This window comes from Myotis lucifugus, unplaced genomic scaffold (genome assembly GCF_000147115.1).
Source record: "Myotis lucifugus unplaced genomic scaffold, Myoluc2.0 scaffold_111, whole genome shotgun sequence".
Lineage (NCBI taxonomy): Eukaryota > Metazoa > Chordata > Mammalia > Chiroptera > Vespertilionidae > Myotis > Myotis lucifugus.
The window spans coordinates 2,393,672-2,408,539 of record NW_005871159.1 but is presented as its reverse complement, the minus strand read 5'-3'; the positions used below and the strand labels follow the sequence as shown (position 1 = coordinate 2,408,539).

General features: G+C 36.4%; 1 protein-coding gene across 1 annotated transcript in view; it reads left to right on the top strand.

The window, feature by feature from the left end:
* Window positions 1-14,524, top strand: part of PKHD1 (PKHD1, fibrocystin/polyductin) — a 385,419-nt gene extending 370,895 nt beyond the window's left edge. Inside the window, exons 62-65 of the mRNA XM_023757718.1 lie at window positions 3,175-3,282; window positions 9,746-9,904; window positions 12,231-12,353; window positions 14,427-14,524. Of these exons, the coding sequence (XP_023613486.1) occupies window positions 3,175-3,282; window positions 9,746-9,904; window positions 12,231-12,353; window positions 14,427-14,524 (488 nt within the window). The remainder of the gene's footprint in view (window positions 1-3,174; window positions 3,283-9,745; window positions 9,905-12,230; window positions 12,354-14,426) is intronic.
* The last annotated feature ends 344 nt before the right edge of the window (window positions 14,525-14,868 follow it).

The following is a 14,868-nucleotide window of genomic DNA, read 5'->3' as shown; positions in this document are numbered from 1 at the left end:
GCTGAAGGGCTAAGCAAGTTCTCTGGGGTCTCTCTTATAAGGGTACTTAATTGCATTCATGAGGGCTCTGCCCTGATGACCTAATCACTTCCCAAAGGCCCCACTTCCAAAGACCATGACATTGGAGATAAGGTTCTAACACAACCTTTCAGTCCATAGCAACGCCTTACCTATACTCTATAACTTACCTGTATCTAGTATCTCATTTATACTCACTGCCTTACTCATAGTCCATATCCTTAGTCATACTCCATACTGTGCCTATACTCTATACTCTACCTACACTCCATACCTTTACTCCTATTCTATCACTTACCCATACTCAGGGCCTTCTTCATACTCCATGCCTTGAATTCTTTTTTAAAAAAAATATTGTGGTAAGATACACAGAACATAAAGCTATCTTAACCATTCTTACATGTATAGTTCAGTTACCTATATTTTTTTACCTTACCCATAATTCATGCCTTACATATATTTCATACCTTACTTATCTTCATACATACTCATATTCTATACCTTATTTATACTCCATACTTCACAGTATTTTATACATTAACCATATGCAGTAGCTTAGTCATACTCCATGCCTTACTCATATTCCATACCTTACTTTTGTACTGTACCTTACTCAGACTCCATAAGTTACTCCTGATACTTACCTCCCCAAATCCTTCATTATTTTTCTTTTAGTTATCCTAAGGATCTGATCACCAACTAGCTTAGAATTTTATTATGATTATGTAGAATAAATGAAGCATGAAACTGTTTGCTTTTTTATTCTATTAACACCAACTCACACGAAGCATGGTGACTCACCTGGATCAGTATTGTCATCATTCTTCTCCTTGGGAGATTCTTGGGAAAGTATGAGGAACTTGCTGAGGCTGTCTTCTATGCACACTCTGTGTGTGTGTGTGTGTGTGTGTGTGTGTGATGTAGGGAAAACATCTTGTGCAGTTTTCTGTGTTTAGAGAGCCCACATCACCAAAACGTTCTATTTCATTTGATTGAAAGTATCTTTTAAAACCATCATGAAATAGTTCTACTTAACTTCAGAAAAAATGGAACCCAATCCATTTGGGATGGATTATGTAACTTATTCTGAGTATTTCCTGGAGAAAAACAAAATAACAACAACAAAACTATACCTATAGATCTAGTGTAAATCTTTTATTCTGCAATTTAACTTCATGTTCTTTTGTCTCAGTAGACCTTCCTCAGTAAAAAAGAGATTATTTCTTAAAAAGCAGATTTACATACACAAAAACTATTATTTAAGGGCCTTCCAGATCCTTTAATAATTATAAATCCTAGTTGTAGGGAAAAGATGTTCTTAATATTTAAAAAAATAAAGTGTAAACATTAATGATATAGTTTGATATAAATATGTAATAGTTTGCTAGTTTAGCTAGAGGTGAGAGAGATGACATGGCAGAGAACTTGAGCTGAAAAGGTGTTTTAGAAACCATATGCCCTGCAGAAACACTCAGGTAGCAATCCCTGGTTAAGTCATGTAATCAATTTCAGTTTTGCACAAGCCCAATACCCCATCTCGTGGAAGTTCCCGCAGCCAGTATGTTGTTTATACCAGCTTGGTCAGGGAGCCTGGCAATGGCATTGGTATATTTTACAATTATCATTCCAGAGATATGATGAACCCTGGAGTAATGTACTGTACTTGGCAGCAACTGCCTCAGCTTTTGAGCGCATATGCTTCAAATCTGAGAATATCATAGATATATATGGGAATCTTTGTAGAGATCTCTGAGGCAAGCTGGTATTTAACACAAAAGCAAACCCATTTGGAGCTAAAGCACTTTCCATTAGGCAGTTTGGCGGCTGTTCTACGAGGCAGACTCACTGTGCTCCACGGACACATTTCGATTAAATGCTGCTTTGTATTCCTCCAAAGATGGGAACAATAAGGACGTTTGTCAAAGGAAAAACTGCAGCAAACGATTTCATGTTGAACATCTGTACTCTGCAGTTCATTGTTTGCAAGAGTTTATGGACCATAATTTTGATGCATATAGGTTTTAAAGAGTATAAACTGCATTTATCTTGGGCGCCTATCATTTATTTTAGTCTTGGCTTATTTATTTCCATTTTTTTCTGGGCATTTTATTTATTTTGGTACTCTGACGAGATGAAGGAAAAGATGTTTCCAAAAAAGGAAGTTTAGTTAGCTTTGCAAAATTGATGAGGAAAGACAATATTTTCACCAAAAGGACTGAGCAATTGAATTGAAATATGTAACACTAAGCATATTATATCTTTATGATACCTTTCAGCCTTAAAAGATCTCCAACCAATTTATAAACTTTAAGACCACTCTCCTATTTCATTGTCCATCGTACCAATCACAGTGACTTTTCCATAGTGACTTTTAGTAGCAGCTGTTAATTAACAAAGTAATTTGAGGATAGTGGAGTCAGAAGACTAATTAATGGCATTGTGAACGTGAGCCTGCCTGGAGTTGTCTTCTTTCACTTTATAGATGGATGAGCCATTTTTAGAAGATGTGAGCTTTCTTTTCTGCATTTTATTCAGGGAAACCATGGCCCAGGCAATTCAAGTTGCTAAATCTTTATCAGTCGTGATTTGAAGCATTGCTGAAGTCTTGATCAATTGGCCTAACTTTGTCCTCACATAAAATATAGAACCTTTGAATAGAAGAGAGGCAGAGCCAAAAAACTGACCACCTAGGAAGACAATGGTATTTCTTTCTTGAGATAAATTTAATAATAAATTAGTGGAGATACAGCAGTGGTTAAGAATGCTAACTTTGAAATTAGGCAAATTTGGGCTATAACCCCAGTACTAAGTAATTTAACATCTTATGAGCCTATTTCCTATTACCTAAATGATATAGATATTAAAATATTTTATACATTTTTATGAAGCTTATTTATAATGTACATATAATGTATTTATAATGTATAGAAAGCACAGTGTCTGGTTAAGCTTTCAATGCATGTTAGCTGTTATTATTGGATTATTTGGTTCTAAGACTTGTCTAAGACTTAATCTGATCCTGATGGATTTAGTAACCTCTTTAATTAAAAAAATAAATTTCCTTTATTGTCCAATTGCCTCTCTATAGAGAAGACTCAAATGAATTACTCTTGAATAGGTAACTAACATTTCCTTTTTTTGTGTGTTCATTTGTAGGGTGTACTCAGGCAGAAACTCGAGATGGTTATGTGAGCTTCTCCAACTTGGCAATTTTGATTTCTGGGTCAAATTGGCACTTTCTTTTTACTGTCACTTCCCCTCCAGGTAATCTCAGCACTGTGTGTTTTATTATCTGTTTGTTTTATTTAAAATATAGCCCCTTCTCCTTTGTCATTGGAATAGCTCTTATCATGAATAAGGAGTCATCTAAGTTTAGAGAAAAACATCAATTGATTATATTATTAAGGTGTGAGAAGCAAGAGCACATGTAGAAATTAAGTCTCAGGAGAATCCTGGTAAGCAAGAATCCAAATGTCCATTTTCCTCTAGTTGTTAAAATTTTCTTTGAATTTTCTACTTTATAAAAATATATATATGTGACATTTGATAGCATTGGGTTGGATACTAATTAGAAATTTTAATTTACAGAAAAAAGAGTCCTGGGATACAGAGTATTATGAATTCTTTCATTTCTGCCCTCACCCACTGCCCCCCTCCCCCAAATGGCAACTATACCCATTTAAAATCCTGGTTTTTTTTTAGAAATATAGATATAAAGCGTGTGTTACTTGCTTATATGCTTCAGTCCTTCTTGAAAAAACATTAAAAAGAAATTTCCCTTCTGAAGTATTCTTTTTTTTTAAAATTTCTTTATTGGTTAAGGTATTACAAATGTGTCCTCATCCCCCCATTACCTTCTGAAGTATTCTTGACAATTTTTTTTTGTTAGAAGGTAATGCTGTCCAACAAGTTTATAGTAGGTACGATGTTAATTAAACTTCAAAGCCAGAGGAGCCTATGTAAAATACCTCTCTCATTCCCATGAAGGGTAGAGCTGAGAGTCCAGTTTCCGCCATCCTCTTTTTAAAGGGTTGAATTCTGATAGAAACACAGAGCTTCCCACTTAAAAAAATAATTTAAATATCGCATGCATTATTTGACTTACCAGAAAATCCACCTAAAAGAATTTGTAAAATACTAACATTGCATTTGAACTGAAAGGTAGAAATTTACAATCAATTATTAATTTTGGTCAGGGAAGTTAGTCTGATTCCTAAAACATACAACTGTAGAAAGCAGTTCATGTACAGGTGTGATAATGCAAAGTTTTGTAAAATGCATTAGAGCAGTCATTATTTCATTGGGACCTCTTAGATATTGGAAATGGCAAAGGAAATAAAATGTGTTGATGTGAGGTATCTTAAGCCCAACAACAAATATTTAATTAAATCCAGACATTAGTCTTCCATCATGAAACATTCAAACTGTCATAGTAAACTTTTCAATACGTTAAAAATGTGGCTTTCATAAAAATATGTAAAGAGCACTTGTCAACAGTTATTGAACTCATAATGAGGGATCCAGGAGGACAGCAAAGCTGTTAAATTACATATGAGGGATGTAGATCAACCAGGAAGGAGCTGCTGACATAAGTTTGTTAAATTGGATACAGGGTAATAAAACTATAGCCTTTGAAGTTAGATGTCTACAGATATCCTGTGCATCTTTACTGGACAAAAATCATTTGCAGCTTACCAATCTTGTATTAATTAAGCCTGATCCTCAATTAAATATAAAGTAAAAAAAAGTATGTTCCAGAGAATTTGATAAATCTTGGAAGGGCCTATTTGAAAATGCTTCAAAATGACATTGATAAAATCTGAAATCAGGTTTTCCCTTAATTCCAAGTTTTGGACCATTTTCTTCACAAAGAGAATATCTTCTGTGGTCAAGTAAACAATTATTATTAATTGTTTTAGGCAGATACTCTTTTAATATCTATGAGAGTGTCCTAATTTAAGTAGAAGTTCATGGAGAAACATGTTCAGGGTCCTTGATCATGGGAATCCCAAGGATATATTTTGAAGGATATTTTGTCCTAGAGACTTTTGTCTTTTAATTTCCTTGGTGGTTAACTAAGCCTGAACATGTTATGAGGATCATTTTAAGGAATAAGTTATAAAACCAAATGTAAAATGTGGTCCAACTTCTCAGTAACACTTTGATTTTGAGTTGCGCTTGGTGTTCACTTTGACTAGGTCACTAGTTTACCTTAGGTTCCACCTATAACTTGTAAAGTAGACTGCTGAGGGATTACAGTTTTTCTTTAGCCATTTTCCTTAAATCATAATTCATAATTTTCAATATCAAGTCTGTGAGGTGGGCCTCTGTCAGAATTCGATTACAAATATTTAAATTAGCCCGGCCGGTGTGGCTCAGTGATTGAGCATAGACCTATGAACCAGGAAGTCACAGTTTAATTCCTGGTCAGGGCACAGGCCCGAGTTGCAGGCTCGATCCCCCATCAGGGGCATGCAGGAGGCAGCCAATTAGTGATTCTCTCATCATTGATGTTTCTATCTCTCTCTCCCACTCCCTTTCTCTCTGGAATCATTAAAAATATATTTTTTAAAAAGTTTAAATTAGAAGAGAGTAGATGGAAGATAAAAAGAAAGCATTAAAAGGCCTGTATTTCTGTGAATCCTTATTGTCTTCATGTTTCATGTGTTTAAGTTTTAGTCCCATCCCCTCTTTTTTGGCAACCATCAGCTTGTTCTCTATAACTATAGATATGCTTCTGTTTTGTTTATTTATTTGTTTTGTGTTTTTAGATTGCACATACACGTGAAATCAGAAGGTATTTGCCTTTCCCTGTCTGACTTACATCACATAGCATAATACTCAATAGGTCCATCCATGTTGTCACAAATAGCAGGATTTCATTCTTTTTTATTGCTGAATAATATTCCATTAGAATATTATTTCAAATCTTCTTTCTCAATTCATTCATTGAAGGCCAATTAGATTGCTTCCTTATCTTGGCTATTGTCAATAATGCTGCAATGAACATAGGGGATATACATTTCTTGGGATAAATACCCAGGGGTGGAATTGCTGGATCATATGACAGTTTATCTTTTAATTTTTTGAGGAATTTTCATACTGTTTTCCACAGTGGCTTCACTGGTTTGCATTCCCACCAACAGTGCACAAGGATTTCCTTTCTCCGCATCCTTTCTAGCACATCTTATTTGTTGATTTATTGATGATAGCCATTCTAACAGGTGGAAGGTGATATCTCATTGTAGTTTTAATTTGACATCATATTGATTAAGAGTGAAGATACTGAGAGTAACTCCTTGTTTCCCACTATATCAATTTCTAGTGCTAGAATCATTTGGGAAAGCAGCTCTTATTCCCATATTGATAGGGCCATCAGTACCAGGCAGTTTTGAGAACCGTGGCTCTGGATTTCCTAACCATTTCTTGGAGCCATGAAGTTCTTAGGGGATCCCCAAGGGCTTCTGTGCTGGGAAGAGAGTGAGGGAACCAAGGATGCTTTCTGACATCAGTCCAGAAAAACTATTGCAGTTGCTATTTCCTTGCCTGAAGTACTCTTGCTCAAGAAATTCACATGGCTTATCCTCATTTCACTCAGGTTTCTTCCCGCTGACACCTCCTCAAAGAGGCTTTTCTGTACCGTGTACTCTACAGCACCGTCCCCAACCCTGTTCTCACCTCCAGTCATTCTGTCTTCCAACCTCACTTTAGTCCTTGTGGCACCTACCACTACCTCACATCAGAGTATCCCTGGATTTGCTTGTTTGTCTACTGTCTGTGTGCTCTGTGCTGCATTAGAATGTAAGTTCCAAAAGACACAGGAATCCTAACAAGTTGTGTTATATTCTCAGGGTGTAGTGAAACATCGCACCTCATAGGCACAAATATTTATGAACAAGTAAGTATATTGAGATTATGTCTAAGATTGCATTTTAAAAAAATGTTTTGCTGCTAAAAATATTTGAAAACTGGCGGTCTGCAATCTTAGACCCAGCTTACTGCTCTAGGCATTTAAACAAGTCTCCCTGACTTCAGGCCCTCAGAATTTTCCCTTCTATGAACTTCATTGCCTTCAGAATACAGTTAAGGGCCTTTTTGACTGACATTTAATGCTCAGAAAATTTTGTCTCAAATTCTTTTGAGCATTAATTCCCAGTATTTTCCAGCATTAATTTCTTAAATATCAATTGATCTTTTCTTTGTTCTGTCTTCATTTGCTCAACCTTCCAAGTCCCACTTAGATACTCTCTCCTCTGGTATACTTCTTCTGATCATATCAATGCCACATATCCTTCCAAAGCAATTCATTTGCATTATTCTGGTGGCATGTGTCACATTCTGTCTTTTTATTACAAACATTTGTATGTATATCTAATTTCATTTACTAGCTTGTAAATACTTTAAGAATGAGAACAATAACTTATCCACTGAGCAAAGATAATAATCACTGAGCAATCATTGGAAAATGGATAAAAGAATGAGGAATTTTGTTTTTACTTCTGCAAATCCCTAGTAAAACCTACCCCCCATATCCGGGCTGGATTTATTTTATTCAGATGCCCATAAAAAGAAACTAATTGATAAGAAACAAGCCAAATTTGTTTTCAGTAGAACCATATCTAGCTAATTTGGTTATGGTAGCTTTGGGACTGAGTCAGCCAGGAGTCAAGAGACTAAAGATCTGACCGTGGCTGTCAATCAAATTGTCAGGTTCAACCCAAGAAAAGCACAGCAAAGAAAAACATGGTGTTTCCCTGACTAGAGAAAATAAAAACTATTATTGTCTGAGTGATTCAGATGAAAGCAGAGATTTTGGATAGATTTGTTTGTTTTGAATAAACTACTTTAATGCCAACTATAACTAACTCGTGTTCTTAGGCAAGGTTTTCTTGTTTTGCTTTTTTTTTAAAATATATATTTTATTGATTTTTTACAGAGAGGAAGGGAGAGGGATAGAGAGTCAGAAACATCGATGAGAGAGAAACATCAATCAGCTACCTCCTGCACACCTCCTACTGGGGATGTGCCCGCAACCAAGGTACATACCCTTGACCAGAATTGAACCCAGGACCTTTCAGTCCACAGGCCGACGCTCTATCCACTGAGCCAAACCGGTTAGGGCATTTGCTTTGTTTTTTAATTGATTTCAGAGAGGATGGGAGAGGGAGAGAGAGATGAAAACATCAACGATGAGAGAGAATCATTGATTGGCTGCCTCCTGCATGCCCCCTATTGGGGATTGAGCCCTCAACCCGGGCATGTGTCCTCACTTCCAGGATTCAAACCCTGAACTCCTGGTTTATAGGTCGATGCTCAATAACTGAGCCACACCAGTTGGGCAGGCAATATTTTTTTTCTAAATATTTTATTTTTGTGAGCTAAAATTGACATGATAAACTACTCATATTTAAAACATGCCCTTTGATAATTTTTGATGAATGTATATTTCAATGAAACCCTCCCCACAATTAATATAAACATATTTATCACCTTCCAAATTATAGACAGACTTAAAATTTTCATACTTAAAATAATATCCAGTAAAATTTATCTTTTTTGGTATATCTTTTTATGAATTCAAATACATGTATAGATTCATGTAATCACCTCCACATCAGGATACAGAAAATATCCTTCAAAAAATCTTCCTTATGCTTTTCTCTGTCCTCACATCCTCTCCTCCCACTGACACCAATCCCTGGCAACCGCTGATCTGATTTCCATCGCTATAGTTTTATCTTTTCTAGAATGTCATATAAATGGAATCATTCAGTGTGATATGGGCTTCTCTTACTCAGTATAACACCTTTCATGTTCATCCCAGTGGTTTGACATTGTTAACAGTTTCTTTCCACCTTCCTTTCTTTCTTCTTTTCTCTCCCCCTCTCTCTTCCTTTCTCTCTCTCTCTCCTTCCTTCCTTCCTTCCTTCCTTCCTTCCTTCCTTCCTTCCTTCCTTCCTTCCTTCCTTCCATCCTTCCTTTCTTCTCCTCCTCCTCCTTTTTTTTTCCCTCACTCTCTCTTCCTTCATTTCTCCTTCTTTCTTCTTTTTCTTTTTCTCTTTTTGGCTGAGTAGTATTTCATCATCTGGATAAACCACAGTTGATTTTTTTCATCCCCCTGTTGAAGAACATTTGGGTTGTTTCTGAGTTTGGGTGATTAGGAATAGAGGTGTTATAAATATTTGTGTGCATATTTTTATGTATATAGACAAGGTGTTTTTTTTTAGATTCTTTTATGCTTTGTTTCAAAATAATAAGGGAGTAAGCAGTCAAAATGTTCAGTCTATTACAAGTTTGAGATGAATTCTTAGAAAGATTCACTCCGTAGAGTTACCCATTTTGTTCCATCTTTCATAGCCAAGTGGCTCAGCTACCATGCTCTACCCCCACTTTTCCAGGGAACAAAATTTGCAGTTCTCTTGACATTTGAAGTTCTCTTGACCCTGTAGTCAGAGTCTTGGTGCCATGTCTTTTTGCTACATGCCATATTTTGAGTAGGATACATATGTCACAGCAAGTAGTTTCACACATTCTAGAACTCAGAGCATTTCTATTTTAATTAATGGAAATTAGACAAATTAGAGAGAACAATTGTGCATTATCATTGGAATTGGAATCCTGTAGTTCTTTAGCAAAATATTTATTAAACCTACTAAGTGTTGTAAGCATATTTTCCCACAATGTTATATTAGCACAGTTATTATTGAGACTTTTTTTTTTTTTACAGGAACCAATTTTACGACTCGATCCAGGCCATTCGCCATCTTACCTGTGACTCGGTCAGAGAAGTCGACCATCATCCTGTCTGCCTCCCTGTGCTCAGTGGTCTCATGGCTGGCTCTGTGCTGTCTGGTGTGCTGTTGGTTTAAGAAAAGCAAAAGCAGAAGTATGTAGTTTTTTTTTTGAATGAAAATATTGGAGGAAAAATGCCATTATGTATAACATATTAACCTTTCTTTTACTTCCCCAAAGAAAAACATTTATGAACTTTTGCAACATATTAAGCTATATGTAGCTAATTTATTTAATTCATACAGTAAAGACAAGAATTGCCTAATCTTAAATAATAATAGCAATACTAATAAAAGTTCAAATTTATTGAGCACTCGCTATAGACCAGGCTCTAAGTACATTAGATACATGAATTTATCTAATATTCATAACAGCCCTATAAAATAGGTACCAAATACTATGTCTATATTATGGAGGTGGACAATGAAGCCCAGAAACGCTAAGTTACTTACCCCATGGTCCAGTCAGGAAGAAGCCAGGCAGTTTGGTTCCAGATCTTATTCTCTGAAACTCTATGCTTCCACTGCCCAGGGAACCCTCCAGAAGGTGAGCTCAAAGTCTTCAAAGGGGAATGCCCTCTTCTCCTTCAAAAGAGGGAAGAGAGTGCTTAGTGTTTTATTTTTGTTTTCTCTAGGAGCATAGAAATTATGCTCTTAGACTCTCTCTCTCTCTCTCTCTCTCTCTCTCTCTCTCTCTCCATGGAAAAGTCACTGAGGAAAAGAAGTTCTGTAAAAGAGGCTTAGAGTGTGAGGGAAAGAAAAGCAAATCTCTTACTCTACCCACCCTAAACTCCCAGCCAATGAGTGGATGAAACCCTTGTGATACTAGGAGATATTAGGAAACCAAAGGGATATGAGTGAATATATAGAGAGGTAAAATGAGGAGAGGCAAAGAGAGAAAGTCAAAATAAAGGGAGGAGAATGGAAGAAGCATGGTGACCCGACTGGAAGATACACTATTTCAAACCAGCTTCAGACATCCCTATCTCTCTCCTTGTCATGATGGGTCTGGGCAAACTACAAGGAAACTTCAGGATTCCTGGTCTTTCTTAGGAAGAACAAGATCTCCTCACCCTGCGTAGGTGCCAGTGATACTTTGAACCCCAAGTTTTGGTCTTTGTTTTCAAATCTAAAGTTCACTGTGTTTGTGTGTGTTGCTTTCCTATTTGAAAACAAAGACATTTCATAATTTTAATCTCATGTGACTCTGTGAAGTAATTTAATTCTCATCCTCCCTTTTATAGCTAAACCTACCAGCCTTGGAAGGACCTACACTAAGCTCTGTTCACCCCATTTCTTCTCTTTTGTTCCCCTAGGTCTAGAGCAGTGGTTCTCAACCTGTGGGTCGTGACCCCTTTGGGGGTCGAACGACCCTTTCACAGGGGTCGCCTAAGACCATGGGAAAACACATATATAATTACATATTGTTTTTGTGATTAATCACTATGTTTTAATTATGTTCAATTTGTAACAATGAAAATACATCCTGCATCAGATATTTACATTACGATTCATAACAGTAGCAAAATTACAGTTATGAAGTGGCAACGAAAATATTTTATGGTTGGGGGTCATCACACCATGAGGAACTGTATTAAAGGGCCGTGGCATTAGGAAGGTTGAGAACCACTAGTCTAGAGGAAGCTTCTTTCTACAGTTACTAACCTATCAGTTACCCAATGTCCTCTTTTTGTTCTTTGAACTTTTCAATATCTATGGGCACATTTCTCTGTATTAAATTCTCTTATTGTTCTGTGTGAACATAGACTCCTAAATTTCTATTTAAAAATTTAAAGTGATCAGAAGGAACTTTATGCGGGGGGGGGGAGTATGCAATAATCAGCTCATATATATATATTTTTTTTTCTTGTACTTTTCAAATGGCTAAAATGAACATTTTAGAATAAATAAAATTGTTCTCCCTGAATGTTTCTTTGCAACTTCTTGTGAATCCATAATTATTTCAAGATAAAAGGTTAAAAAACACTAATAACATTCTATGCCAGCTAGGTCCAATAAAAATAAAACATGAGTCACAAATGTAAGGCACATAATGTAATTTTCTAGAAGCCACTTAACCCAATATATCAAAATTTATTTCAACATGTAATGAATATAAAAATGTTATATATTTTACTTTTGTTTTCAAAATTAGGTGTATATTGTACATTTACAGCACATCTCAATGCGAACTAGTCACATTTCAGGTGTTCAGTAGTTGGTAGTCAGTATGGGATTTTGTTTATTTCTTAAACTCTGGATTTATTATATGCATTCTATTGCATTTATTTTACAATCATTTTGGGGGGCATACAAGGAAATATCTTAACACTTAGGGCCCATTTACAAATAAAAAATGTTATTTTATTCTGGAAAAAAAAAACAACAAGAAACATGCACTTCCTTTTCTCATTAATTTAGAAATAAAGAGTGAAGATATTTCTGCATCCCAGACTAATGATCAAAAGAATCATGTCCATGTCTCATCTAAACGCCAAGGGTCACAGGTAGAGACTGAAAAAGAAGACCCCATTGTGGGAGAAGGTAAGCTGGGACAATGGGATGAGCCCCACCAGAGACACAAAGTGTGGATGACCCATAGCCTTCCTCTCCCACTGGCTGTCAGTTTCTGAATGAACTTAGCATATAGCCCTTTCTTTCAGTCTTTGTTACTTCTCAAGGAAATTATTCCCTAGCATAGGAATCTGCAAGGATAGCTGATCACTCATCTATTAACCAGTTATTAAATTTGATATTTATATTTTCTTACTTAGTAGAAGATTATTGGCTTACCATTTGAATTTGTTACACAGAGAAAGGGAAAACCAGAGTTGAGGCATATAATCTTTCCCTTAGCTATTGCAAAGCTGCCACTTTGGCAACAGTATTGAATTTGGGACAGAAGAGAGTGTAGCTGCCAAATACCAACTACGCAAATTAGATTGAATATAGAACCCTCAAGAAATGAGTTAGCTTTGTCAAGTTCTGCTCTGTTGCTTAGTTGTTCTTTTAGCAAAATGGATTATCTGCTTACGTTGTACACTATACCAAATAACTTTGCTTGTTATATTGTTAAATTGCCATTAGATTGGTGCCAAGCAGACAAAAGATAGGTATTTGCCTCAAACCAATGTTTTGCCCTTGTCCTTCTAAGGATAAAGAAAAGAGAAAGATAGTGGACATATCACAAAATCCATTTGCCAATAGATGTGGTGTATGAAAAATATTCACATAATTTCCATGGATCTAAAATATTTTGAAACATATGCTCTAAAGAGAATATTTCTATTTTTTCTAAGTAATAGCCAATTATCATGTTTTCTGCTTGAAAAGGAATATGAATCTTAATGGTTCTGAGTGCATGCTTAACCAAAAAATAGTAGTCCAATGTTGTTCTGCCTCAATCTAACTAGTTCAATAAATTCCAGTAAGTGTGTGTGTGTGTGTGTGTGTGTGTGTGTGTGTGTGTGTATCAGTTTGTTTGCCTGTTTGTATTTTTTCCCATGGAGAAAATGAGGTTATTTTTATTTTTTAACAAATTAGTCAGTTATACTTCAGCTCCTGGACCTGCCCCAAAAGGTGGAGGGGGAGGTTAGGGGAGTGGGGGGTGAGAAGAATGGAGAGAGAGAGAAGGGGAATTCTTTCTAGATTCCATCTAATACTGCTTTAACTTTGGCTTCTGGAAGTCTGTATTATTGCATGCAAATTCAGGACCGGTATTTCAAAACGATCATCTGAACTCAGCTCTATGAATGAAGGATAGGGTATTTAGCTCTATTCTTCAGGGAATGGCAACAGTGATGCTAATCTCTCCCCTAATCTAATATGGCCATCTCTACATGAATCTCAGTTGCCCTGCTGAAATTAACTACATTAGACAGTCCACAATGCCTGGGTGTTTTATTAGGGAACATTTTTTATGTGGTGGCTTATTAATAAATTATCTGGAATGAGACAAGGGACAGGGCTCCTGTGGAAGGGTTTAGATGGAAGAGATGGGAGTGTCAGAGAGGCCATTTTATTAAGGCATCCGAGTTAAAAATAGAAAGATGTGTTGTATGAATCCTCCCCTGGGGATCATAGCAGATTTTTCCCTCATCTTTTAAGGTTTGTCCAAATCTAAAGAGCTTTGTTTCCAAGGCAAGTAATGAGGCATCTCCTGCTTTTCTTTGAAAATTATTACCAGCTACGTAACACCTAATTATCGCTAGCTTTAAATAAATTTGGTGTTATTTCATTATTTCCATAGCACTTTAGTGTCCCTGTTCCCTCTGTGTTTTTAAACTTTCAGCATTTGCTAATAAAGTAATTGGCTATCTCTCTCATAAGCCCTTTGCATTCACTAAGCATTGCCATAGCTCTAAAATTATTTAGCGGATGGAATTATTTCCGCTAATTATTTCCAGTAGATTTCGACTGTAAACTCACCATGTTATGGCTTTTACCAAGAATTGTATGGATGCAATCTGTGGGGAGCTAGAGAGCTGCCATGGGGAAAGAAGGGAGTGAAGCATATATCCTTCGTATTTCACTGTTACCAACCAGGTTTTGGACATTACAGGGCCATCTGAGCCGGCTTTTAAAATTCACATTTGTTCTTGTCACTCTGCTACTCAGGAGAGTTAATGAGTTTCCACTGTCAATTTGAGAGGCAGGAGAATGTGACAATTCAGGACATGAAACTCAGGAGTCAGATGAACTGGGTTTCATCCTGACTCTCTTGTTGACTTACTTTGTGGCCTCAAACAAGTCAGCTGGCTTCTCTGTGCTCTTCAGTTTTCTCTTCTGTAAAGCTGGCACAATACTGCCTACCTTTAGGGTGGTTGTGCTGATGAAGTGAGTCAAAATCAGTAATGAATGCAGAAAAAGCTTGGTATATAGTATAGGTGTTATTTATTGTTGTTTTAAACTGTCATTTAAGATGGAAAGCCCTTCAAGACCTGACTCTGTCCTGCCTTCCGAATCTTAGTTTGGATTTCACCTTCCTGCCCCCTGCTTATACCAGTACTCACCACGCTAGTTCACTCATCCAGGGACTTGTGTAACACCTTCCCACCCA